At 43.2% G+C, this 25101-nt stretch overlaps 1 protein-coding gene across 1 annotated transcript in view; it reads right to left on the reverse strand.

Moving 5' to 3' along the window:
* Positions 1-1099: 1099 nt before the first annotated feature.
* Positions 1100-25101, reverse strand: part of LOC309564146 (shootin-1-like) — a 130008-nt gene continuing 106006 nt past the window's right edge. The window contains exons 11-16 of the mRNA XM_082268775.1: positions 24286-24436; positions 23548-23609; positions 21629-21720; positions 13113-13172; positions 8084-8279; positions 1100-1906 (exon numbers count right to left, since the gene is read on the reverse strand). Of these exons, the coding sequence (XP_082124901.1) occupies positions 1788-1906; positions 8084-8279; positions 13113-13172; positions 21629-21720; positions 23548-23609; positions 24286-24436 (680 nt within the window). The 3' untranslated portion in view covers positions 1100-1787. The remainder of the gene's footprint in view (positions 1907-8083; positions 8280-13112; positions 13173-21628; positions 21721-23547; positions 23610-24285; positions 24437-25101) is intronic.

The raw sequence follows: 25101 nt of genomic DNA on the forward strand, positions 1-25101 counted from the left end.
CAGCGCATGATCAAAAAATCGCACAGGTGATCAAATACCACCAAAAGAAAGCTCTGTTTGTGGGAAAAAAAGGACGTCAAATTCGTTTAGGTACAGCGCCGCATTACCGCGCAATTGTCCGTTAAAGTCACGCAGTGCCGAATCGCAAAATAGGCCCTGGTCAGGAAGGGGGTAAAATCTTCCGGGGCTTAAGTGGTTAAGGTCATCATTGTGCTCACTCTGCTTCCTCATCCAGTCAGCATGTTAATTGTCAGGACATGTCCATTTCATTCATTTGGCTAGTTTTTGGTGGCCCTCCTTGTTGCTGCTGAGGATTACAAGAGTCTAAAATCAAGGAAGTTGCAGGTGCTAAAATTGAAATGAGGGAGACTGAAGTCAGACATCTATGCATGCAGTGAGGTTGCCCCAACAGATCCCTCTACTTATCCTTTTGTACAGATCCACAGTTATGGGTCTGGGTGCTTTTTTGCAATAAGTATTATCCAGATATTAAAGTCAAGAAAGATTTCAGGACCACTTGGCATTTAACTCTTTTATTTAGCAAAAAGCAAAGGCTACAACAGATAGCATTTGTGTCTGGCAAAACTAGGGTTCCTGCTTTAAATCAGCCAGGACATTATCATCATGGAGTTTGCATGTACTCATAGATATTAGCTTATAGGGACCAGAAACTGTGATTTACTATTTTTGGTTATGTGCACATCACATGTAGACCAAAAAATAGCCATTAAAACAAACGTTTAACCACTCCCACTATATGTCAGTGTGTCACATGATATTAGTGTGGATCCTCCTCCAAACCTCCTTGGGCTCCGGTGCTGCCAGTTGATTGTGGTGGCTGGTGATTGGCAGGCCAGAACCCTACAGTGAGCAGAGAACCCAGCACCAAGCCACCATCTTCATCCATCCAACATCACGCCTCTGAGCTCCGAAGCCACTTCTTCATCATGTGACAGGTCACTCCAGCAATGGCCGCGCACTGAGCTCAAAGTCCCCTCCGCCATATTACCTGAGCCCCAAACTGAGGAGTGAGGGTTGGTGTGTGGCATATTCTATCCTCAGGTTCCCAGTGGAGGTGCAGAAAAAAAAATGTGGGAACAGCTTTCTTTATTTGATTGACCTGCATTCATTGCCTCGTTGCCTCCAGGGTCACAGCCAGGGACATTTATTTTCTGAGGATGGGCCTCTCAAAACGGGGATGAATGATAACCCGACAATAGAGACTATCATACGCATATTATATAGCCAAAAATTGTAAACATGGCTGCTCCTGTGCACAAAGCCAGCTCCTTAAATACATGGTTTGAGGAGTTTGGTGTGGAGGAACTTGAGTGGCCTCCAGAGAGCCCTGATCTTAACCCTAATAACACCTTTGGGATGAACTGGAACACCAACTGTGAGTTAGATCTTCTCATCCATCATCAGTACGTGACCTCAAAAATTCCCACAGACACACTCACTTCAAAATCTTGCCGTAAGCTTTCACCAGAAGAGTAGAGGCTGTTATAGCCACAATGAGGGATGGGCTCCATAATAATGCCCATGGTTTTGGAATGGGATGTCTAACAAACTCATATAGGTGTGATGGTCAGGTATCCATAAATTTTGCTTTAGCTTAGAAACTCCATAGTATTATTTCTGTTTATCTCTTCTTTAAACTATGGATTTAGTAGCAAGGGTAAGTAAAAAAGGACACACAAAACACAATATTCATTTCACTTGACTCTACAGAAAGCTTGCTTTGTACAAATTGGTTGTCGAGGTTGGGCTTTGGTGAAGTCATTTTACTATTGCCATTGTACTTGGCTGCTTCGACGGCTCTCTACTGGTGATGTTCTCTGTCTCACCTTCAATAAAATTGGATTATTCTGCAATGGGGAAGCCACCTCAGGGGCCTGCGATCCACCTGTAAGAAAGAGGAAAGAGTCCTAATACAAATACGACAATGAAGCATTTTGTATTTTCTAGCCCCAGATTTCTGTGAGAGGAAACAGGGCCCAAAGACAAGGCCTAGGCAGCAATCTTCTGGAGGAATTTTACATATACAAAAGGTTAAATTCTGATTCACTTATTATCTGCTTTACATCATGGAAACCACTTTCTGAATGGTAACCTAAGCAGGGAGAGCTAGATGCAGGCCAGCGCTCCCGCTAGGCGAACTAGGCAGCCGCCTAGGGTGCACTGCCGCCTAGAGGCGCGCTTTGCAGATTGAGACTGTGTCACCTACTGTTCAGTGAGTGAGTGACCCGGGCCGTGCGCACCATCTGGTGGATCTCAATCTCGTCATCATCATCCGGACGGAGCTGGGCCGCATCCCCGATCCGACTCTGTGGCCGCTGTGATGTGTAAGGGGGCTCTGATGTGTATAGAGGCAATGCTGATGTGTTAGGGGGACACCACTGATGTTTAAGGAGGCACTCCTGTTGTAAGGGGGCACTCTGGATGTTTTATGTAAGGGGGCACACCTGATATAAGAGGGAGCTGCTGTTGTGTAATTGGAGGCCCTGATATATAGAGGTGCATGTATAAGGGGCTCAGATGTGTAGGGGGCACTCCTGATGTAGGGAGGCAATCCTGATATTTAAGGGGGACTCTGGTGTTTAAGGGGGCACTCCTGGTGTGCAAGGGGTCACTGCTTATCTAAGGGGTACCCTTTATATGTAAGGGAAGGCTTTGATATGTAAGGAGGTTCTGATGTGTAAAGGGGCTCTCTTGATGTGCAAGGGGGCTCCTCTGACGTGAAAAGGGTACTTTTGATGTGTAGATGTGCTTAAATGAGTAAGGGGGCACTTTCAATATGAGATGGCACTCCTGATATATAAGGGAGGGCTCTTATGTGTAAGGGGGTACTCCTGGTGTGTAGGGGGTTGCTGATGATGTAAGGGGTATCCTTGATATGTAAGGGAGGGCTGTGATATGTAAGAGGGTTCTGATGTGTTAAGGGGCTCTCCTGATGTGTAAGGGGGCACTGAAGTGCATTGGGGCACTGCTGATGTGTAAGGGGGCACTGATGTGTAAGGAGGCACTCCTAATGTGTGCGTGTGTGTGGGTGGGGGGGGGGGGGCTGGTCTTGCCTAGGGCGCAAAATTGTCTAGCACCAGCCCTGGCTAGATGAGCATGTAAAAGTAATTTGAAAAACCTGGAGGAGCTTTAGACAGAGCATCTGATTGGTCCCCAAAGAGCCTTTGGCAAAAAACACAGGACCAGCTCATTGGCAATGGTTACATGGTTGGAAATGAGGGAGTTCCCAAATAGAATAATAACCGCAGAATGGAAGTATTTTGACATCTGCATCAAAATCTCTACATGCACACGTATCTTTGTTTTATCCCTGGAACACCAACAAATAACTGTTGTTCCTGGCAAAAATGTACTTAGCTCCTAATTTTCTGTTGTTTACTGCTCTGAAATCGCAAGAAACTGCATCAGCCCTGCCCAGTTTTCTTTTGCTAAACTACAGAACACCAGCTCCACTCCTCATCTATATAACATAGGGCACAGGTTTCCAAACTTTCTAAACAAAGGGCCAGTTTGCTGTCCTTCAGACTGTAAGGGGGACAGACCATGGCCATTGGGAGTAGAATATGCCTCAGCCTCAGTGGGAGTAGAGGCAAAGAAAAACAAAGAAAGGGCGCACCGACCTAGCGCATTATCCTCATTAACAGGCTTTATTCATGCAACATATAAAAATGGCTACTCACAAACATAGGTGAAAATAGATCATATCGAGCTCAGTTGCTCAAATGTCAGGAGTAGTCCATAAATTAGTCCATATCCGATAAGATGACGGCTGGTGCGTTTCGAGGCTTAACCTCTTCCTCAGAGCCACTCGGGCGGCCGCCCCAGAGGACGTCGCAGTGACGAAACGCGTAGAGCGGCAAAGCAGCGTCATACGTCACTTCCGGTTAGGTGGCTCCAGCCGGTGGAACGCAGAAGCACCGCGCGGCTGAACACTGGAGACACACCAAACAAGCTGACGGTGAACTTCCTAACAGTGAGTCGCTACTATTTTTTCCCCTCAATGTTGTACTATACTACGCAATGGAAGCTCTCTTGGTCTTTTTTACACTGACTCCCTAGATGCAAGTGCAACGATATGTGCGGAATAACCAGCTTTTACAGGCATCAGGAGAAGGGAGACACAGTATACTAGAGTGAGAAGGGAGAGGATATTGGTAAGTGCTTTACCCACGGTATTAGCACTCCTCACTCTCAGCACGCGCAACAGGCGTTTTATTCTCTCACTTTACACTGCATATTGTTTATAATATTCACCACGGATGTCAGTTTCCTCTATAATAGGAGGCCACAATAAAGAATTTATTGCTTAAATCACTCAATTGCACTTAGCACTTTTTTGCACTTGCCACCTATATATGATTGTTTACATCCGATGAGTGATACATAGACGGTACAATCCAATCGGCACACGATAAAGTACCATCTTTTTTATATCTGCACCATATTGCACATTTAATATTTTAACAACAAAACATTTTATTTGCACAATATTTGCTCACCAATAAGCACTGTGCACTTTCATTTTGGATCACATACAACGAAGAAATTCGCTGTGCAAGGTGGTAGCGCCCCATACCAACACCTCCCAACCAATACATTTCTAAACAGCTTGTACCCCTCTCTCCACAGCTTTCCAACCACACTGCTAGCCAGAAGAAGAATACCTAATGAAGACTGATTGACAACGCTCATCTCTGGCAGCAGGGGTGCTCTGGAGTGCCACCATTCACTGCACTAGGGGCAGGAACAGCTCCATTCATAATACAAGCTAAAGGTCAGTTAGTGCTGCCACAGATCGATCACACAACCCCACAGAGCTGGCTGATCTGTTTCTATTGAATTTATGAATGAAAACTCAGGTGCTGCGTGTTAGGTCTGCAGCTCTTAGCAAAACAAGCACAGTACTGGCAGATAAATATTCAATAGGGTTTAAGTCTGGGCTCTGACTAGGGCATGCAAGGACATTCGCCTTTTTCTCCTTCAACCACTGTGTGGTCATTTTTGCTGTGTGCTTTGTGTCATTGTCATGTTGGAAGGTACACTTTCTTCCCATTGACAACGTTCTGGCAGAAGGGCAGCAGATTTTCCTCAAGAATTTGGTGTTTGTTTGCCCCATCCATTTTTCTTCTATCCTGACAAGTGCTCCAGTCCCTGCTGCAGAGAAACACCCACCATAACATAATATTACCACCTCCATGCTTTACTGTAGGAATGGTGTTATTTGAATGGTGAGCTGTATTGGATTTTCACCAGATATAGCGCTTGGTGTTTGGCCAAATAATTCAACTTTAGTCTCATCTGACCATAACACCTTTTTCCATGTGGCCTCAGAATGTTCAAGGTGCATTTAACCACTTTACCGAGGGAGGATTTTCCTGCTGTACGTCCAGGCCACTTTTTGCGATTCGGCACTGTGCGACTTTAACTGACAATTGCGCGGTCATGCAATGCCGTACCCGAACAAAATTTACGTCCTTTTTTTCCCCACAAACAGAGCTTTCTTTTGGTTGTATTTGATCACCTCTGCGCTTTTCATTTTTTGCGATATTAATAAAAAAATGGGACAATTTTGAAAAAATAACAATATTTTCCTACTTTGACAGTTAAAAAATATCCATTATATTCAATTTTTGTCATATATTTAGGCCAAAATGTATTTTTGGTGGTATTTGATCACCTGTGCGATTTTTACTTTTTGCGCTATACACAAAAAAAGAGCGACAATTTTGAAAAAATAACAATATTTTTCACATTTTTTATATGAAAGTCCCCCAAAAAATAAATGTAAAAATCAAAATTTTTTAACATTTTAGGCCAATTTGTTTTCTGCTACATATTTTTGGTAAAAAAAAAAATCGCAATAAACGTATTTTGATTGGTTTGCGCAAAAGTCATCGCAGCTACTAACTACGGGAAATTTATGTCATTTTTATTTTTTTTTTTTTTAAGTAGTAATGGCGGCGATCTTGCGGCGATCTGCGATTTTTTTTGCGGGACTGCGACATTGCGGCGGACACTGTTTGTCACTTAGGAGATCCGCCCCTCTTTGTTTACACAAGCGGGCGGATCTCCACACTCGATCCCCGACGATCGAGGAAGAGCGAAGGTGATCACCGCCCCTCCTCCCCTGGCCCGACTCCTGTTGTGACTGAATACAGCGGGAGCGAGCCTCCCACAAGGGGAGGAGTCCAGCGATGTAGGTCTACGTCGCTGGACGATATCGAGCCACTTTGCCGCAGTACCAGCTCAGTGAGCGGTCGGCAAGTGGTTAAGGTGGTCAGATGAGACTAAAATGTAATTAATTGGCCTCAACACCAAACAATATGTCTGGTGGAAGTCCAATACCTGTATTAGAGAAAATTGGTGGATGTGGCGCTGCTTATGCTGGATCTATTACAATACTTAGTGTATATATCCACCCAAACCTATTCTGCATAAGTGCTGTACATGAATTAATAGTTTGAAACAAATCACAAAACCCAATATACTGTATAAATGTTAGTGATTCAGTGATAAAGTGACATGTACAATAGAATATTTCTAATACAACGGTAAGCCTCGGTTTCCACCAGTGCGGCTACGAAGTCGTGCTACTTCTAGCACGACTTCGTAGCGAAAGTAAACCGTGGCTTCAGTTAGACTTGTCCCTCATATATAGAGGGAAGTCGCGCTCAAAAGTAGTGCACGATTTACTTTTGAGGTCGCGGCAACTGAAGCCGCGGCAGTGGAAACGGGCCCCATTGAAAACAATGGGTTTTGACTTGCTGTGCGACTTGACATGTGTCAAGTCGCACCGCAAGTCGCACTAGTGGGAACCGAGCCTAATAGTGACTCAGTGTAAAAAGTGACTCAATACAAAAAAGTGACAAGTGTTTGCACCCTGTATAACAACAGTCATCTAATGTGATATGCACAAAAAACAAGAAATCAAAAAATGTGCTTTCATAAAATATTTGTGTCGGTGACTTCACTCGTGCTTCCCCATATGTGCCGCACTCATCGGAAGTCCAATACAGCTTACCCTCTAAATAACACCATTCCTACAGTAAAGCATGATGGTGGTAATATCCTGGTATGGGGGTGTTTCTCTGCAGCAGGGACTGGAGCACTTGTTAGGATAGAAGTAAAAAGGATTGGGATACCATCAAATTCTTGATGAAAATCTTCTGCCCCCTGCCAGAAAGTTGTCAATGGGAAGAAGGTTTCCCTTCCAACATGACAATGATACAAATGATACACACAGCAACAATGACCACAGAGTGGCTGAGAAGAAAAAGGTGAATGTCCTTGTATGGTCTAGTCAGAGCCTAGACTTAAACCCCATTGAAAATCTGTGGAATGACTTCAAGACTGCAGTCCACAGTCACGATCAACAGTTCTGCAAAGAGTGGGCAAATATTGCAAAGTCTAGTTGTGCAAAGTTAGTAGAGACATAGCCTAACAGACTAAAGGCTGTAAAGGCTGCAAAATACTGACATTAGGGGGGGGTGATTCTTTTTCTAACTCAGTGATTCTGCTTGAATTTTTTCGGACATGTTGGTGTTATATCTTTTACTTGGATGTTATAAGTTTCACTAGTAAATACAGCTGGATAAAACAAAAGTTGTGTCTGTCTTCATTTCAGGCTGCAAAGCAGCAAAATGTGATCATTTTAAAGGCAGTGATTATTTTCTATACCCACTGTACATTGTGCCGGCAGATAGATCACACAGCCCCGCAGTGCTGACTGATAGTTTACAAATTTGTTTGTGAATGAACAGTCAGCGCTGTCGGGGCTGTACACAATGGTAATCTTACACAGGGGACAGTGACTACAGTGCTGTAGTTCCCCCATTGGAACACCCAAATATTGGGCTTCATACAGGGGTGGATGTACAGCACAGCATTGACAAAAGTAACGTGTGCTTTAAGGTGAGAGCACTAAGGGTCAGAACAGGTCCAATGCTATATGCAATTGATCTGTTGGAGGATTTAATAAAGATTTAAGATATTAGTTCTGCATTATAATCTTGTGTTATGCTTTGAACCTGGGATGTCAGGCTTTAGTTTTTATTTTTCTCACCTTCCTCCTGGGTTTGTTTCTTGGCCTCCGCGGTCTGTTCCTGTGCTTGTTTTGAAGTCTCGGTGGTCTTGTTGGCTGGTGGATTGTGATCCACAACCTGCCTCCGTTTCATTAGCGCACAGCTAAGCTCGTTGTCTTTGGCTTTGCGGCTGATTCTGCGCCGGCTCACTCTCCTTAGCGGCTTCCTTGCTGAATTCTGTAAGAAAAGGTTTAAGGAGTCGATGCATTCAGTAGAAAAATAAAGTATTGATTTTATAAATAAGTCACATTTTTTACTGGATATATAACCACTCTTGTTTCCTGTTGGGTAGGGGTGAAAATGGGGGGCAGGGGTAACATGCCTCAAGTTCCTCTTTAAATTGTATGTAAAGGCAAAACTATATATATTTTTTAATTTGGATGTTTAATTTAATTTAATTTTTGATTTTGTCTGTGTCCCCTCTGTGGAGATTTACCCCTCTATTTGTCATGGTGAATGCTTTCAACAAAACTGAAAGTTAGGGAGGGTAAAGTGAGGGTAGGTCTTCCAATGATGATACCTGTTCCAGTAATAACAATGTAAGAGGGGAATGCCTTTAATTTTGGGGACATTACCTCTTACTTTTTGCTCCATCCGTGGGAAATCTCTCCCATGGGATACAGATGGTCAAATCAAAGAGAATTGGTCACTTTGCCAATCCAAGGTGGAGTGGCAGGATCTCTTGACAAACCACCTTCCATCCACTGAAACGTGCCTTCCTTACGCTCCCCCAACACTCCAATCGTATGTCAGAACACTGAAGCTAATCCCTGTGTAGGCCCTTTGCTGGATGACGTCAGAGCTTACACAATTAATTACCTTCTGCCCAACCCAAGTGACAGTGGGGGGAAGTGGAGTGAAGGTCACATGCATCCCCATACCTAGAAGTACAAGGTATCTTTGAGGGCTTTCACAAATGAACAGAATGTTAAAGAGTACAACATAGGTGAGTATTGGGGGGAGGAGGGTCTTTCAGGGCAAAGTGGCAGATTCTCACTAAATAAAATCTATACCTGCTTTTTATGTTTATATACAATTGTTATATTGTATATTGTACATCTTAAAGCAGACCTTGGACTACAAGCAAGGTCTACTTATTCACTGAAGACCCCCCTCGCCCAAATGTTGCACTAAAATTTGAAAAAATTAAAAACTTTGGGTAACATAACGACAAATATTATGGAACGAAGGCCACAGATATTCACCTCCACTCCATCTCAACATCCGCAAGGTCCCTCTCCAGTGCCAACATCTTCTCCCAGGCTATGGCCGTCTTTATTGACCATGGTGGGAGTTCATCCCTTCCAGCACACAGGTACTGTGTCGAATGTACCTTGAGTTACTCAGCAGCTCATTGTACATTGTAAGGCTCCATGCACACTGGGCTTAAAAAAAAACGCAAGTTCCCTTGGCAGAATAAAAAATGCTCATATAAAGTGTTTTTGTACATAGATTAGGCGAGTTTAGAAGAGTTTAGCGTTTTTCTGCCAGAATGCTCCATTTAGAAAAGCAAACCAGAAGGGTTTTTTTCTTGCCTCTAAACTGTGAGCTTAAAATATGCCTGTAACCGTCCTATTGTGCACGGACACATAGGATAACATTGAGCTGCTTCTACGGGCAAAACACAAAACTCCTGTAGAAGCAGTGATTTTTAAGCCCAATGTGCATGGACCCTATTGCAGAAGACATAATGTCTATTCTGAAAAAAAACTAAATAACTAGATTCTTTTTTTTTTTTTTAAAGCCCGTGGGGTGTGAACACACTCGAGCTAACACCAGATGCATAAAAAAGTGCACACATGCAAACGTGAGAACACAAAAGTGCACAGGGTGTGCGAACAGTCCACCTCCGAAGAGGAGGGACCTTCACCTTGATCCCCGGGGTGCAAGACTCCTGACAGGGACTGATGTACTCACTATGGTCTGCCCGGCCGAAACCAGGCAAACCCCGTCCTCTGGGAGGACTGCCGAAACAGCCCACCCCAAGTACTAGGTGGGGCTCCCCCGAAGGGAGACCCCATGAGAGAGGGCGAACTAAGCCAGAAGGCCATATCCACCCCCTCCCAAGACTTTCAAGGTAGGCCCGAGGACCCACACGCTACTCATCGTGAAAAAGTGAGATAGGAAAGTGACAAAACTACAAAGAAAAAAAAAAAAACACACAGCACACAAGAGTGGGGAAGGGGAAGTGCAGAAAGTGCATAGTGTCAAGGTGCAAGACCTTGACAGGCCCTACGGCCAGGAATATACTGTACATGGACATACTTTTTAGTAAGCCAACATTTCTGTATTAAAAACCTTTTTTTTATTGGTATTATGTAATATTCTAATTTTCTAGATACTAAATTCTGGGTTTTCACTAGCTGTATGCCATAATCATCAAAATTAAAAGAAAAAAATGCTTGAAATATATCACTCTGTGTAACGCATCTATATAATATATGAGTTTCACTTTTTGATTTGAATTACTGAAATAAATTACCTTTTTGATGATATTCTAATTTTTGAGATGCACCTGTATATAGGGACAAAGTTTATGGGGCTCCCTGGAGATATAGAAGCATAAACATTATACATCTAACGTATACTGTATAAAGTTTCGCTAATAGTAAATGTCCATATTGACTCAATTAATATCTTTTAATTACCGGTAGCTTTTTTCCTAAACTGGTCCCACAATTTTGCTGTCTGTAAGGTTTTGAGAACTCAAATATTTGTCTAGCTCTCAAGGTAAGGGCAGGCATGTGGGCTCAGGCTGAAGAAAAGTAATTTGTAAAACCCTTTCCAGATGTATTTGTAGACTTCTGATATAAAAGACAAGTTTACTTTTAGTATGTCCTAATGAAGGTACCATCTGAGATATCGTTGTGTGGAGTTATGAGAGGACCCTGGACTATATAATGGCCCCAGCTGGGTATTAAGCCAAAAGTGCCATTGACCTCCTAATACAAAGTCAATAAGAGCTGGTAAGCAAGCCTTTTAGCCTTTAATGGGGGTGGTGTTACCTGAGTTCACTGATAAGGTGACGGACAGCGATTTTTTTCCTGTCAAGGATCATTTTTTCATCACTTGTAGACTGATTTTGATATCAATTGATCCAATATGGACATTTTCTATTAACGCAACTTTATACAGTGTCTTGCGAAAGTATTCAGCCCCCTTGAACTATGCAACTTTTGCCACATTTCAGGCTTCAAACATAAAGATATAAAACTGTAATTTTTTGTGAAGAATCAACAACAAGTGGGACACAATCATGAAGTGGAGCGAAATTTATTGGATATTTCAAACTTTGTTAACAAATAAAAAACTGAAAAATTGGGCGTGCAAAATTATTCAGCCCCTTTACTTTCAGTGCAGCAAACTCTCTCCAGAAGTTCAGTGAGGATCTCTGAATGATCCAATGTTGACCTAAATGACTAATGATAAATAGAATCCACCTGTGTGTAATCAAGTCTCCGTATAAATGCACATGCACTGTGATAGTCTCAGAGGTCCGTTTAAAGCGCAGAGCACATCATGAAGAACAAGGGACACACCAGGCAGGTCCGAGATACTGTTGTGGAGAAGTTTAAAGCCGGATTTGGATACAAAAAGATTTCCCAAGCTTTAAACATCCCAAGGAGCACTGTGCAAGCGATAATATTGAAATGGAAGGAGTATCAGACCACTGCAAATCTACGAAGACCTGGCCGTCCCTCTAAACTTTCAGCTCATACAAGGAGAAGACTGATCAGAGATGCAGCCAAGAGGCCCATGATCACTCTGGATGAACTGCAGAGATCTACAGCTGAGGTGGGAGACTCTGTCCATAGGACAACAATCAGTCGTATACTGCACAAATCTGGCCTTTATGGAAGAGTGGCAAGAAGAAAGCCATTTATTAAAGATATCCATAAAAAGTGTAGTTTAAAGTTTGCCACAAGCCACCTGGGAGACACCAAACATGTGGAAGAAGGTGCTCTGGTCAGATGAAACCAAAATCAAACTTTTTGGCAACAATGCAAAACGTTATGTTTGGCGTAAAAGCAACACAGCTCATCACCCTGAACACACCATCCCCACTGTCAAACATGGTGGTGGCAGCATCATGGTTTGGGCCTGCTTTTCTTCAGCAGGGACAGGGAAGATGGTTAAAATTGATGAGAAGATGGATGGAGCCAAATACAGGACCATTCTGGAAGAAAACCTGATGGAGTCTGCAAAAGACCTGAGACTGGGACAGAGATTTGTCTTCCAACAAGACAATGATCCAAAACATAAAGCAAAATCTACAATGGAATGGTTCACAAATAAACATATCCAGGTGTTAGAATGGCCAAGTCAAAGTCCAGACCTGAATCCAATCGAGAATCTGTGGAAAGAACTGAAAACTGCTGTTCACAAACGCTCTCCATCCAACCTCACTGAGCTCGAGCTGTTTTGCAAGGAGGAATGGGCAAAAATGTCAGTCTCTCGATGTGCAAAACTGATAGAGACATACCCCAAGCGACTTACAGCTGTAATCGCAGCAAAAGGTGGAGCTAAAAAGAATTAACTTAAGGGGGCTGAATAATTTTGTACGCCCAATTTTCAGTTTTTTATTTGTTAAAAAAGTTTGAAATATCCAATAAATTTCGTTCCACTTCATGATTGTGTCCCACTTGTTGTTGATTCTTCACAAAAAATTACAGTTTTATATTTTTATGTTTGAAGCCTGAAATGGGGCAAAAGGTCGCAAAGTTCAAGGGGGCCGAATACTTTCGCAAGGCACTGTATATGTTAGAACTTGAATTGTGCACATCTCACTAAACAGTTGCTGCTCCCTTACAATTTTTATTTATTATTTTTTGTTCGCACATTAGCGCGGTTTATTTTTCCAATTTTGCTTGGTAATTAACATCATACATGCACTGTATGCTTTTAGAATTATGTTAGAATTAAATCAATGGGAAATGTTGAGTTTGCTCTTAAGCCGGCCAATGCTAAGCTGACCTCTCATTCACATAAAACTCAATTCCCGATACTCACCAGCAATACTCCCTGTAATTCACTAATTACACTCTTCCGTTTGTTTGCAGCACGTTCTCTCTAAGAGTTGGAGAAAGGGGAAAATGGATCATTATAATTCAGACATGAAAATGTAAATTCAATTTGAAAGCTTCAGGTTAATGCAATTCCATTTAGGAGTTGGGGGGAGGGAATTGCCCCCCCCCCCAAAAAAAAAAATTAAATGGCTTGGGTACTTAAAAAAAAATGTTTATTTTGGGTAAATGGCAGAAAAGAGACAGTACAAACACAAAAACTTAAATTAATAAAAAGCAATTTTTTTTACACTACCCCTGTTTCCCCAAAAAGAAGCCCTACCCCAAAAATAAGACCTAGTCTGCTTTTCAGGGAGGGCTGCAATATAAGCCCTACACCGAATTTAGGCTCTAGTAAAGTCCTTGTAAAAGTATATAATATCCAGTGTGTCTCCTTTTGTATCTTTATTGTCGAAAATACCTTATTTACAGCGCCGTTGGGCGCTCATGTGACCCGCTGGAGATTTCCCTTCCTCCTGGCTGATGCCAGCGGCCCTTCTCTCTGCAGTGCTCGTAGCGGGGCTGAGGTCAGTGGGGATCTCGGCCCTTCCCTCGGCAGTGCTCGGAGTGGGGCTGAGTTCAGTGAGGATCTCGGTCCTTCCCTCGGCAGTGCTCGGAGTGGGGCTGAGGTCAGTGGGGATCTCGGCCCTTCCCTCGGCAGTGCTCGGAGTGGGGCTGAGGTCAGTGGGGATCTCGGCCCTTCCCTCGGCAGTGCTCGGAGTGGGGCTGAGTTCAGTGAGGATCTCGGTCCTTCCCTCGGCAGTGCTCGGAGCGGGGCTGAGTTCAGTGAGGATCTCGGTCCTTCCCTCGGCAGTGCTCGGAGTGGGGCTGAGGTCAGTGGGGATCTCGGCCCTTCCCTCGGCAGTGCTCGGAGTGGGGCTGAGGTCAGTGAGGATCTCGGCCCTTCCCTCGGCAGTGCTCGGAGCGGGGCTGAGTTCAGTGAGGATCTCGGTCCTTCCCTCGGCAGTGCTCGGAGTGGGGCTGAGGTCAGTGGGGATCTCGGCCCTTCCCTCGGCAGTGCTCGGAGTTGCTGCTGAGTTCAGTGAGGATCTCGGCCCTTCCCTCTGCAGTGCTCGGAGCGGGGAAGAAGAGCTCCAGCGGGTCACGTGAGTGCCCAGTAGTGCTGTAAATAAGGTATTTTTGACAATAAAGCTACAAAAGGAGACTCACTGGACATTATATAATGTTTTTATAAAGTTACAAAAGAAGACACACTGGACATTATAGAATCTTTTTACAAAACCAGTTACATATTTTTACAATCACTTTAACTAAAGTTGATTTTTAGCATTAACGATGTCATAATGATGACTCCTGAGCTGACAGGGGACATAGGTAAGACATCCCATGAAAAAAAGCCCTAGTGTGTTTTTTGTAGCCAAAATAACATAAGACCCGGTCTTATTTTCAGGGAAACACAGCATTGATAGATTTCTTTTTAATAATTTTGTAATAATTTATTTTTATTATTCTATTTTTATTAATATTATTATTATTATTAGTAGTAGTATTAATATTATATCTATTATTTTTTTAATATTCATTTGATATTGATTTTTACCCTGACATTTTTATGAGCATTTTCTATAAGGAGTATCACATCAGCACCATACCACTAAGAAAGCTGAACAGAGTTTGTCGCCAGAACATTCATGTTAACAAAAATGTTCCCGTAAGATTATTTGGGCATTTACTGTATTTCATGCATGGCATTTACCTATAAGAGGCTCCCTTGTGTAGGCATCCAAAACTCTATAGACTGCTGCTGAACGCTGCCATCTTGGATGTGGTTTCAGCATTCCCAGCAGAGCTTTCACTTCACCTTTGTTCTTCTACTGGCTGCTGCATATAAGTTTATTTAGGATGGGGAGGGTTGGGGGGAGCTGGGCCCGCACAGACAAAACTTTGAAGCTAGAAGAGGAGAGAGCTATGATGTGCAAGGATGGAGGGGGCTGTACTAGGGAATTGACTCTCCCTGGAGTGGTCACATTTTCTAGCAATTTTCAGGCAACACAAATGAAAAAAAAAAAAAAATAACTAAAGAAAAGGGAAAACGCTGCAAATAAGTATTTAAAATGCCTTTCTGTGCTTTTACCTGAAATTTTTTTTTAATTTGGTGTCTTTTTACTGCAGCGGGGCAGCCCTGGGTAAGAGGGGGGGGGAACGCGTGTGAAAGCTGCCCCATCTGCGCTGTGATTTGGTACAGCACAATGATTTATGGCTGGGACCTGCTGATCGGCTCAGCGAATCACAATACAGAGCCCTGTGTTCACTAACAACACAGAGCTCTGCACATAGAGCAGCAGTGGGGCTGTTTTTGTCTCCCTGCAGAGTAATGGGCCATACACACTATACAATTTTCTTTAGACTTTTTCCTTTAGATTTACCAAAACCATATAATAAGAGGTCAAACCTAAACACTTTCAATATAGTATATGCAATCAGGCCGGCCCTTGCACTACATAGTTGAAGGTAAATCTAAAGGAAATCTACCAACAAAAGTTGTATAGTGTGTATCCAGCTTAAAGCCCCGTACACACGATCAGATTATCGGATCTGTCGTCCGTTTTTTGTGGCATGCTAGTCTAATGTGGAAAGTGAAGAGGTTATTTCCATCCGAATTTTCCCGTACGACAGAATTCTACTTCAGAAGTGACGTCATGTGTTGGATTGCTTTGTATGTGTTCTTTTGTCTCTGAGCATGCCTAGTCTTGCTCTTAAGATTTTTTCAGTCGAAATCTGTACTAATGAGATGAAAATCGGATGTTGTATTACAGACAACAAAAATTTTATAGCCTGCACATCAGGATTTTGTCAGCCGAAAAGTCGGAGTCGGCTGTCGAAAGCACCATACTAACAATCCCAAAATCGGCAGATCGGTCGTCGGACGAAATTTCCCTACAGAATTTCTTATCGTGTGTACGGGCCTTAAGTGTGCCTAGTATGTGGGTTATAGTGCTTGGCTGCTGATTAAGATTCCAAGCACAGATAACCTCCTTATTTCTTATTGCTATACCAACTGCTACAACATAATGGTGTCTCCCATCCTTCCCGTAGCTCTGTTTTTTCCAATATGGTTTTTTTTTTGGAGATTGGAGTGATCTTGATCTTTAAGCCCCGTATACACGCATCGAAAATTGGCAGGGAATTTTCGGCCAACATCCGATCTGCCGATTTTCGGCTTGTTAGTATGATGCTTCCGACAACCAAAAAAATCTGGTGTGCAGACTATAAAATTTTTGTTGGCCGTCAACACAACGGCCGATTTTCGTGCAGTCAGTACAGATTTCGACAGGGAAAAATCTGATGAGCAAGTCTGGGCATGCTCAGAGAAGAAAGAACACAAAGAAAACAAACCAACACATGACATCACTTCTGAAGTAGAATTTTGTTGGCTGAGGAAATTTGTGTGCAGTCTAGGCACATTCCAACCAACAAAACACAACTTGGACAAAAGTCGGACGATCGGTCGGCCGATAATCGTTGCGTGTGTACGGAGCTTTAGTCATGTTTTGGAAGTAACTGATAATGATAAATAATTAAACTAATGAATTTCAGAAATGACCCACCACCACCAAATACCCACCAATACTGGTCAATCTCAAGCTGGTCAAGCTGGCCAATCCTCTGAGGATTTCCCACTTAGATAAGACCCCATTCACATTTGTGCAACTTGTCATGCAACTTTGGACATCTGAGTTGCACGGCATGTCGTTCCCCATGTTTTCCAACAATACCTATTCATATATGGGCAACTTAAAGTGGCAGCAACTTCAAAGCAGTTCACGCACTACATGGTCCGACTTTCATGCAACTTGAGGGCCATAGACTTCAGTGTTAAGCCTCAGAAGTTGCATGAAACTCATACCTGAATGTTATACAATGCAACTTGTTGAACAGGTTGAACTGGACGGACTATTGTCTTTATTCAACCTCAACTACTATGTAACTATGTATGTAACTTGTGTGCAACAGTTGACCATTAAAACTGGTAAAAGCCAAAGTCGTATCTAATTTGCCCCCATCCAAAGTTGCGTCAAAGTTGCTTTAAAGTTTCACCAAAGTTGCATTCCAAAGTCGGCTCAACTTTGGAGTCATACAAGTGTGAAAGGGGCCTTAAACAGCGAGCTGAACTGGGAGGACTAAATTTTCTAGGGGGCCACGTTAAGTCACCTGCTTAATTCCATATTATAGCATTTTGATGCCTCACAATGTGCATTAGAAACTACAGCAAGTCAGATGGAGCCCATCTCATTTCCTGCCTGGAAGACATCCAGCATCATCGCGCTCTTGCCTCTCTAGTCTTACTCTCCCTGGCCCGCCCCTTTCATTCATTGGATTTCAGTTCTTTAACACCTTCCCGCCCAGCCTGAAGGTGTTAAAGGTGGCTTTACCATTCTGAGAGGAGGTCATATTGGGGTTTATTTACTAAAGCTAGAGGGGGCAAAATTAGTCACAATTCTGCATAGAATACAGAATTGGAAATGTCCCTGTTATGGGCCTAAAAAGTCCTATAACAGGGGAATTTCCAGTTCTATGTTCTAATTCAGGGATGTGGCACATTGTGAAGTTTATTCACTGATACCCCTACAATTCTGCATAGAAACCAATCAGCTTCTAACCTCAGCTTGTTTAATTAAGCTTTAGAATTAAAACCTGGAAGCTGATTGGTTTCTCAATTATAATTAATTTTGCACTCTCTAGCTTTGGTAAATAAACCTTACGATGTCCACTCAGAACAGTGGGGCCACGCAGTGGCGCGATCTGTCACCAGCTGTGCCCACCGGACACAGCCAATGACTGATTAGTGTATCGCCTCGCTGCTAGTACCATGTGATCGATGTGACCAATCACAGCAAGTCACATGCCAGTTGTAAACAATGGATGGCTTCCTTTCATGCCATTCATTGTGTACATTTGTGTTGCTAGTTGTGATTGGTCAATTTGATCAGATGGTAAAGACAGGGCCAATCACAGCCCATCTATACCATGTGATTAGCTTTAACCAATCACAACTAATCACTAGAAAACAAACAGAATTAATCGATTTTGTTCAGTAAAATGCTTCCTTATAGCAATGAAATTCACTTCTATAAGCAATCATAATGTGTAAAAAGAAATAAAAATCCTGATCACTTCCCTCAAGTAGTACAATGTTACTATGGTAACATTATATTGCTCTGGTACAGTGTGTTACAAAAAGAATCATAAAAAAGGGAAAAAAATAAAAAAAAAAAATAATGTAAAAAAAAAAATGATTGCATTTTTTTTCCGTACTGTCACCAGTAAGTGTCCCTGATCAACGCCACACGAGTTATATGATGACGCTGTATTACACTGGTGACAGTATGTAAAAAAAAATAAAACGTTGTACATTTTTTTTTTTTATTTCTTTATTTTCAGAATTACAAAAAATTACAACTTCAAAAAACTTGCCATACCTCTTACTAAATACCTTGGATTATCTACTTTCCAAAACGGGGGATAATTTGGGGGGTGTTTGTACTGTCCTGGCATTTTCGGGCCTCAAGAAATAAGATGGGCCGTCAGTACATCAGTATTGATAATTTTTTATATATACAGTATCTCACAAAATTGAGTACACCCCTCACATTTTTGTAAATATTTTATTCTATCTTTTCATGTGACAACACTGAAGAAATGACACTTTGCTACAATGTAAAGTAGTGAGTGTACAGCTTGTATAACAGTGTAAATTTGCTGTCCCCTCAAAATAACTCAACACACAGCCATTAATGTCTAAACCGCTGGCAACAAAAATCAGCACACCCCTAATTGAAAATATCTAAATTGGATCAAAAGTGTCAATATTTTGTGTGGCCACCATTATTTTCCAACACTGCCTTAACCCTTTTGGGCATGGAGTTCACCAGAGCTTCACAGGTTGCCACTGAAGTTCTCTTCCACTCCTCCATGACGACATCACGGAGCTGGTGGATGTTAGAGACCTTACGCACCTCCAGCTTCCGTTTGAGGATGCCCCACAGATGCTCAACAGGGTTTAGGTCTGGAGACATGCTTGGACAGTCCATCACCTTTACCCTCAGCTTCTTTAGCAAGGCAGTGGTCATCTTGGAGGTGTGTTTGGGGTCCTTATGTTGGAATACTGCCCAGTGGTCCAGTATCCGAAGGGAGGGGATCATGCTCTTCTTCAGTATGTCACAGTACATGTTGGCATTCATGGTTCCCTCAAGGAACTGTAGCTCCCCAGTGCCGCCAGCACTCATGCGGCCCCAGACCATGACACTCCCACCACCGTGCTTGACTGTAGGCAAGACACACTTGTCTTTGTGCTCCTCACATGGTTGCCGCCACACACGCTTGACACCATCTGAATCAAATAAGTTTACCGTGGTCTCATCAGACCACAGGACATGGTTCCAGTAATCCATGTCCTTAGTCTGCTTGTCTTCAGTAAACTGTTTGCAGGCTTTCGTATGCATCATCTTTAGAAGAGGCTTCCTTCTGGGATGACAGCCACTCAGACCAATTTGATGCAGTGTGTGGCGTATGGTCTGAGCCCTGACAGGCTGACCCACCACCCCTTCGACCTCTGCAGCAATGCTGGCAGCACTCATACATCTATTTCCCAAAGACAACCTCTGGATATGATGCTGAGCACGTGCACTCAACTTCTTTGGTCGACCATGGCGAGGCCTGTTCTGAGTGGAACCTGTCCTGGTAAACCGCTGTATGGTCTTGGCCACCATGCTGCAGCTCAGTTTCAGGGTCTTGGCAATCTTCTTATAGCCTAGGCCATCTTTATGTAGAGCAACAATTCTTTTTTTCAGATCCTCAGAGAGTTCTTTGCCATGAGGTGCCATGTTGAACTTCCAGTGACCAGTATGAGAGAGTGAGAGCGATAACACCAAATTTAACACACCTGATCCCCATTCACACCTGGGACCTTGTAACACTAACAAGTCACATGCCACCGGGGAGGGAAAATGGCTAATTGGGCCCAATTTGGACATTTTCACTTAGGGGTGTACTCACTTTTGTTGCCAGAGGTTTAGACATTAATGGCTGTGAGTTGAGTTATTTTGAGAGGACAGCAAATTTACACTGTTATACAAGCTGTACACTCACTACTTTACATTGTAGCAAAGTGTAATTTCTTCAGTGTTGTCACATGAAAAGATATATAAAATATTTACAGAAATGTGAGGGGTTGAACCCACTTTTGTGAGATACTGTATATACTTCGGGGCGGCGGCTCCTACAGGCGAAATCACGTACCTGTACATGACCGCCTCTTCCGGGTTTGTGGCGCACACACGTGCCGCCGGCAACCAGCTCCCACTGTGATTGGACACAGCGGGAGCCAATCAGCGGGTGCAGTGAACCCGACGTCTGCCAGGACCTGCCGATCGTTCCAGAGAGAGGCAGAATGATGGTCAGCCTATGTAAACAAGGCAGATCGCCATTCTGTGATAAGGGAAGGCATAGATCTTGTGTTTCTACAAAGCAGGAACACATATCTCTGTCTTCCCCCAGTACAAGCACCTCCCACACATAGTTAGCAAGCACTCCCTAGGGACACATTTAACCCTTTGATCGCCCCTGATATTAACCCTTTCCCAGCCAGTGTCATTAGTACAGTGACAGTGCATATTTTTGCATTGATCATTGTATTGCTATCACTGGTCCCCATCACTGGTCCTCAAAAAGTGTCTGATTAGTCCGCAGCAATGTCTCAGTCCCGCTATAAGTTGCTGATCGCCGCCATTACTTGTAAAAAATAAATAAATAAATAAAAATTCCATAAATCTTTCCCATAGTTTGTAGACGCTATAACTTTTGCACAAACCAATAAATACACGCTTATTGGTTTTTTTTTTAAACATGTAGCAGAATACATTTTGGCCTAAATTGATGAAGAAATTTCATTTTTTATATTTTTTATTTGGATTGTTTTACAGCAGAAAGTAAAAAATATTGTGTTTTTTTATTTTCAAATTTTTTTTTTGTTTATAGCGCCAAAAATTAAAAAACCGCAGAGGTGATCAAATACAACCAAAAGAAAGCTCTATTTTTGGGAAAAAATTTTATATGGGTACAGCATCGCACGACCGCGCAATTGTCAGTTAAATTAACGCAGTGCCGTATCGCAAAAAATGACCTGGTCATGAAGGGGGTAAACCTTCCGGAGCTGAAGTGGTTAAACAGGTCCTGTGGGTGGATATAGGGGGCGGAGCCTTATCACATGTATGCTGCCATTGGCGTCAGGAAAGGAAAATTACGGAAAGTACTTGATACAATTTTCCGTTTTTTTTTTTCCTTTGAACATCTTTCTAAATACAGACTGTGTGTCGATTTACCCGTCCTGCTAGGAGAGCTCCATACAGAAATAAATCACCCAAAGTTACTAAACCAAGGAGATTCATGCTTGATCACCCTTTAGTAAATTTCAAATGATCATTCAGAAATTGTAGCACTGACCTGTCCAATTTTCGGTGTAGGCCTTAGGATAGCACCTTGCTCGATTCTTTGCTTCATTTCCTGGATGGCCTTTTCTTTGACATTGGGGGAAACTGAAAAAGAAAGGAAATTTGTACTCCAACCATAACCTCTATACAGGGCCAGCCCTACCATGGGTCCAGCTGGGTCCATTGGACCCAGGCAGCACTTGGAGAGGGGCGTCAATTTGACTTCCAAGATTTTTTTCCAGCAGTTTTGAGTGTCATCAGTTTGCGGTGCGTTACGGGCGTCATTTCCCCATCTCATACTGCCGCCCGTAGTGCAAACTGATGAGTTTGAGGAGGCAGAGCGTCTCCTCTGGGGCGCCTTGGCAAAAAATTGCCCCAGATTGCCCAAAACTGTGTACAATCCAGCGGGTGGATCGGGTCTACTTTTTTGTTACTCAAAGCCACAGGTTTCATTGTGCAGCTCTACAACCTTGGGTGCTGTGCAAGCCAGCTGCCAGTATCCCAACAGCCACTGATGTCAGATGTCATTGATTGATAAGAAGGACGTCAGGCACCTGCACAGCATCTTTTTTTGCATAATTTTAAAGGGTGCCTTGACTGGGAAAAGGTTGAGAAACACTGCTATAGACCATGAGGAGGAGGGAAATGCTTTGTAACCAGGTTTACACAGCTGTCTATACTCATGGACACCCTGCTGGGCATTGTGTAAAGCAGTGGTCTCCAAACTGTGGCCTCATGGCTGGATGTGGCCCTTTGCTTGCTTTTTTCTGACCCTTGGAGTATTATTCCCCCTGCTGTCAGCAACAGTGGGGCATAGTTCCTGCCACTGACACCAACAATGGGACACCATTCCACCCATTGATATCAACAATAGGGCACTTTTCCTCCCACTAACAGCAATGATGGGGCACTATTCCTCCCACTGATACCAATAATGGGACACTATTCCTCTCACTGACACCAATGATGGGGCGCTATTCCTCCCACCGATACCAATAATAGGGCAATATTCCTCCCACTGATACCAATGATGGGGCAATATTCCTCCCACTGACACCAATGATGGGGCACTATTCCTCCCACTGACACCAATGATTGGGCACTATTCCTTCCACTGATACCAATGATGGGACACTATTCCTCCCACTGACACCAATGATGGGGCACTATTCCTCTCACTAACACCAATGATGGGGCACTATTCCTCCCACTGACACCAATTATGGGACACTATTCCTCCCACTGATACCAATGATGGGGCACTATTCCTCCTACTGACACCAATGATGGGGCACTATTCCTTCCACTGACTCCAGTGATGGGGCACTATTCCTCCCACTGATACCAATGATGGGACACTATTCCTCCCACTGACGACAATGATGGGGCACTATTCCTCCCACTGACGACAATGATGGGACACTATTCCTCCCACTGATGCCAATGATGGGACACTATTCCTCCCACTGATGCCAATGATGGGGCACTATTCCTCCCATTGATATCAATGATGGGACACTATTCCTTCCACTGATACCAATGATGGGACACTAGCCCTCCCACTGAAACCAATGATAGGGCATTGGTTACTCCCACTGATGCCAGGACATTTTCTTCTCCCACTGGCCACAGTGGCCACAGTCTGGTCCTCCTAAACATTGATGGACTAAAAAACTGGCCCTCTGTTTAGAAAGTTTGAAGACCACTGGTATAAAGTAAGGGTTCTGTTTTCCCCTAGATAAATAGTTAATCCAACAATGTGTTGGCAATTATGCCAATAGAAAACAAGCCAGTGGTGCTCTTCTGTAGTGCTCTGGCTGCCACCTTAACAGTATACACAATTAACATCCTGATCCACCCAATGGGAACCCAATATTCTATCACCATACATGGGTCTGGTTTGCTACCTTCAGATATCACCTACCAACTTACCTGTCATAACCTCTGCTGCAGGTGGCCGAAGTCCTCTCCGTTCTCTCACCAGTGCCAGAGGGCTGCAAAATTGACAAATCTCAGTTTCATTTTATCACAACTGTCGAAGTATCAACATATTTTTGTTTCTGGCTCTTTGCTTTTCCATGTTACACAGACCTTTATGTAATATTGTGCTCACTGATCGGGCTGCCAAGTCCAGACACACAAATCCAGCTAGGGTCAGCACTATCAGCCATCACTGCAGGCTATAAGGATCACAGCCAACTGGTTTACATTATAATGCCGGCATGCCAATTTGAAATTTTGGAGGACCACATGCAGCCCTTTCCTTGTTTAATTTGAAAGCAGGTTCTAAACAGATGGCAGGCACAGGCCATTGATCATAGACAATCTCCGTATGCTTTGTGACTATTTCCCTCTAGTGATATCCCAGAAGAGGAGACCATTGGGTAACACTGAGATGCAGGCTTTCCCAAGATGGCCGCTGAACAGGGACAATTTATGATGCATATAGCTCTCATCCTTTCAGTATTGATACTACAGAAGAACACAACACCATCCCATAATGCCCAGAGCACGTGGCACCTGCAGCCATGACAACTGTGCCTCTAGTAAGGGGTGCTTCCAGGGCTCAGGTGGGAGCTTTGCCCAAAAGGCCAATTAAGGCCAAAATACAACTCAAAGACATTGTAGATCTAGGCTTGAAATTGAGAGCAGATAAAAGTTTTTACTTACTCACTGGCTGGCTTGAAAGGTAGACACACAGGTGGTGGTGGTGGTGGTGGTGGAGGTGGAGGTGGTGAAACGGGTTCTGCTAACATTTCCACATTGTCCTGTGCTTTGATCAATAATTCCTTTTCTTTTAGTTTCTCTTCCAATGTCTTTACTGGGAAGGAGAAGAAAATAATAAACATTAAATAATTAAATTTGCCAAAGAACAAGTGAAGATATACTCTACCAAGGACTATAACACCTGTATGTAATGGTAGAAATGTATAAGATAAAGATGAACCTGCTTAACACCCAACTCCAGACTTTTTTTTTTTAAATGGTTGTAAACCTCGGACATGAAGTACGAACAAAGCATATCCCTCTATAGTGTGTACTTGTCTCAGTCCAGAGCACTAAGTGTCATTTCTATCTGCTGACTCCTTCCTTTGCTATCAGCATGAATCACTTCTGACAAGTTTTCCTGACACCAAGAGAAAAATGGTGACAGGGGAGGGATCTCCAGCTGATTGATAGCCTCAGCTCTGTTCCTGTGTACTGTGTGAATGGAGGGGGGGGGGGGGGTTGTCCCTTCCCTCCAATCAGCTCTCAGAGCTCTCCTCACTGAACTCTGCAGTGTGTAACTTCAGCCGTCTGACCCCTTTTTTGGGCAGCTCAGACAAGCTGTATGAATTCAGCACTTTGAATGGATGTAGAGAAGAGTGGGCTGTAGATAAACAGGTACATTTGTAGGAATTGCTTAATCTCTGTGTATCACCTGAGGATAGTCCCTTCACTGGGTAAATGTAAGAGGTATCAACCACTTTAACACCTAACTCCAGA

Source organism: Pelophylax lessonae (genome assembly GCF_965119305.1).
Source record: "Pelophylax lessonae genome assembly, chromosome: 1".
In the NCBI taxonomy this organism is placed as follows: Eukaryota; Metazoa; Chordata; class Amphibia; order Anura; family Ranidae; genus Pelophylax; species Pelophylax lessonae.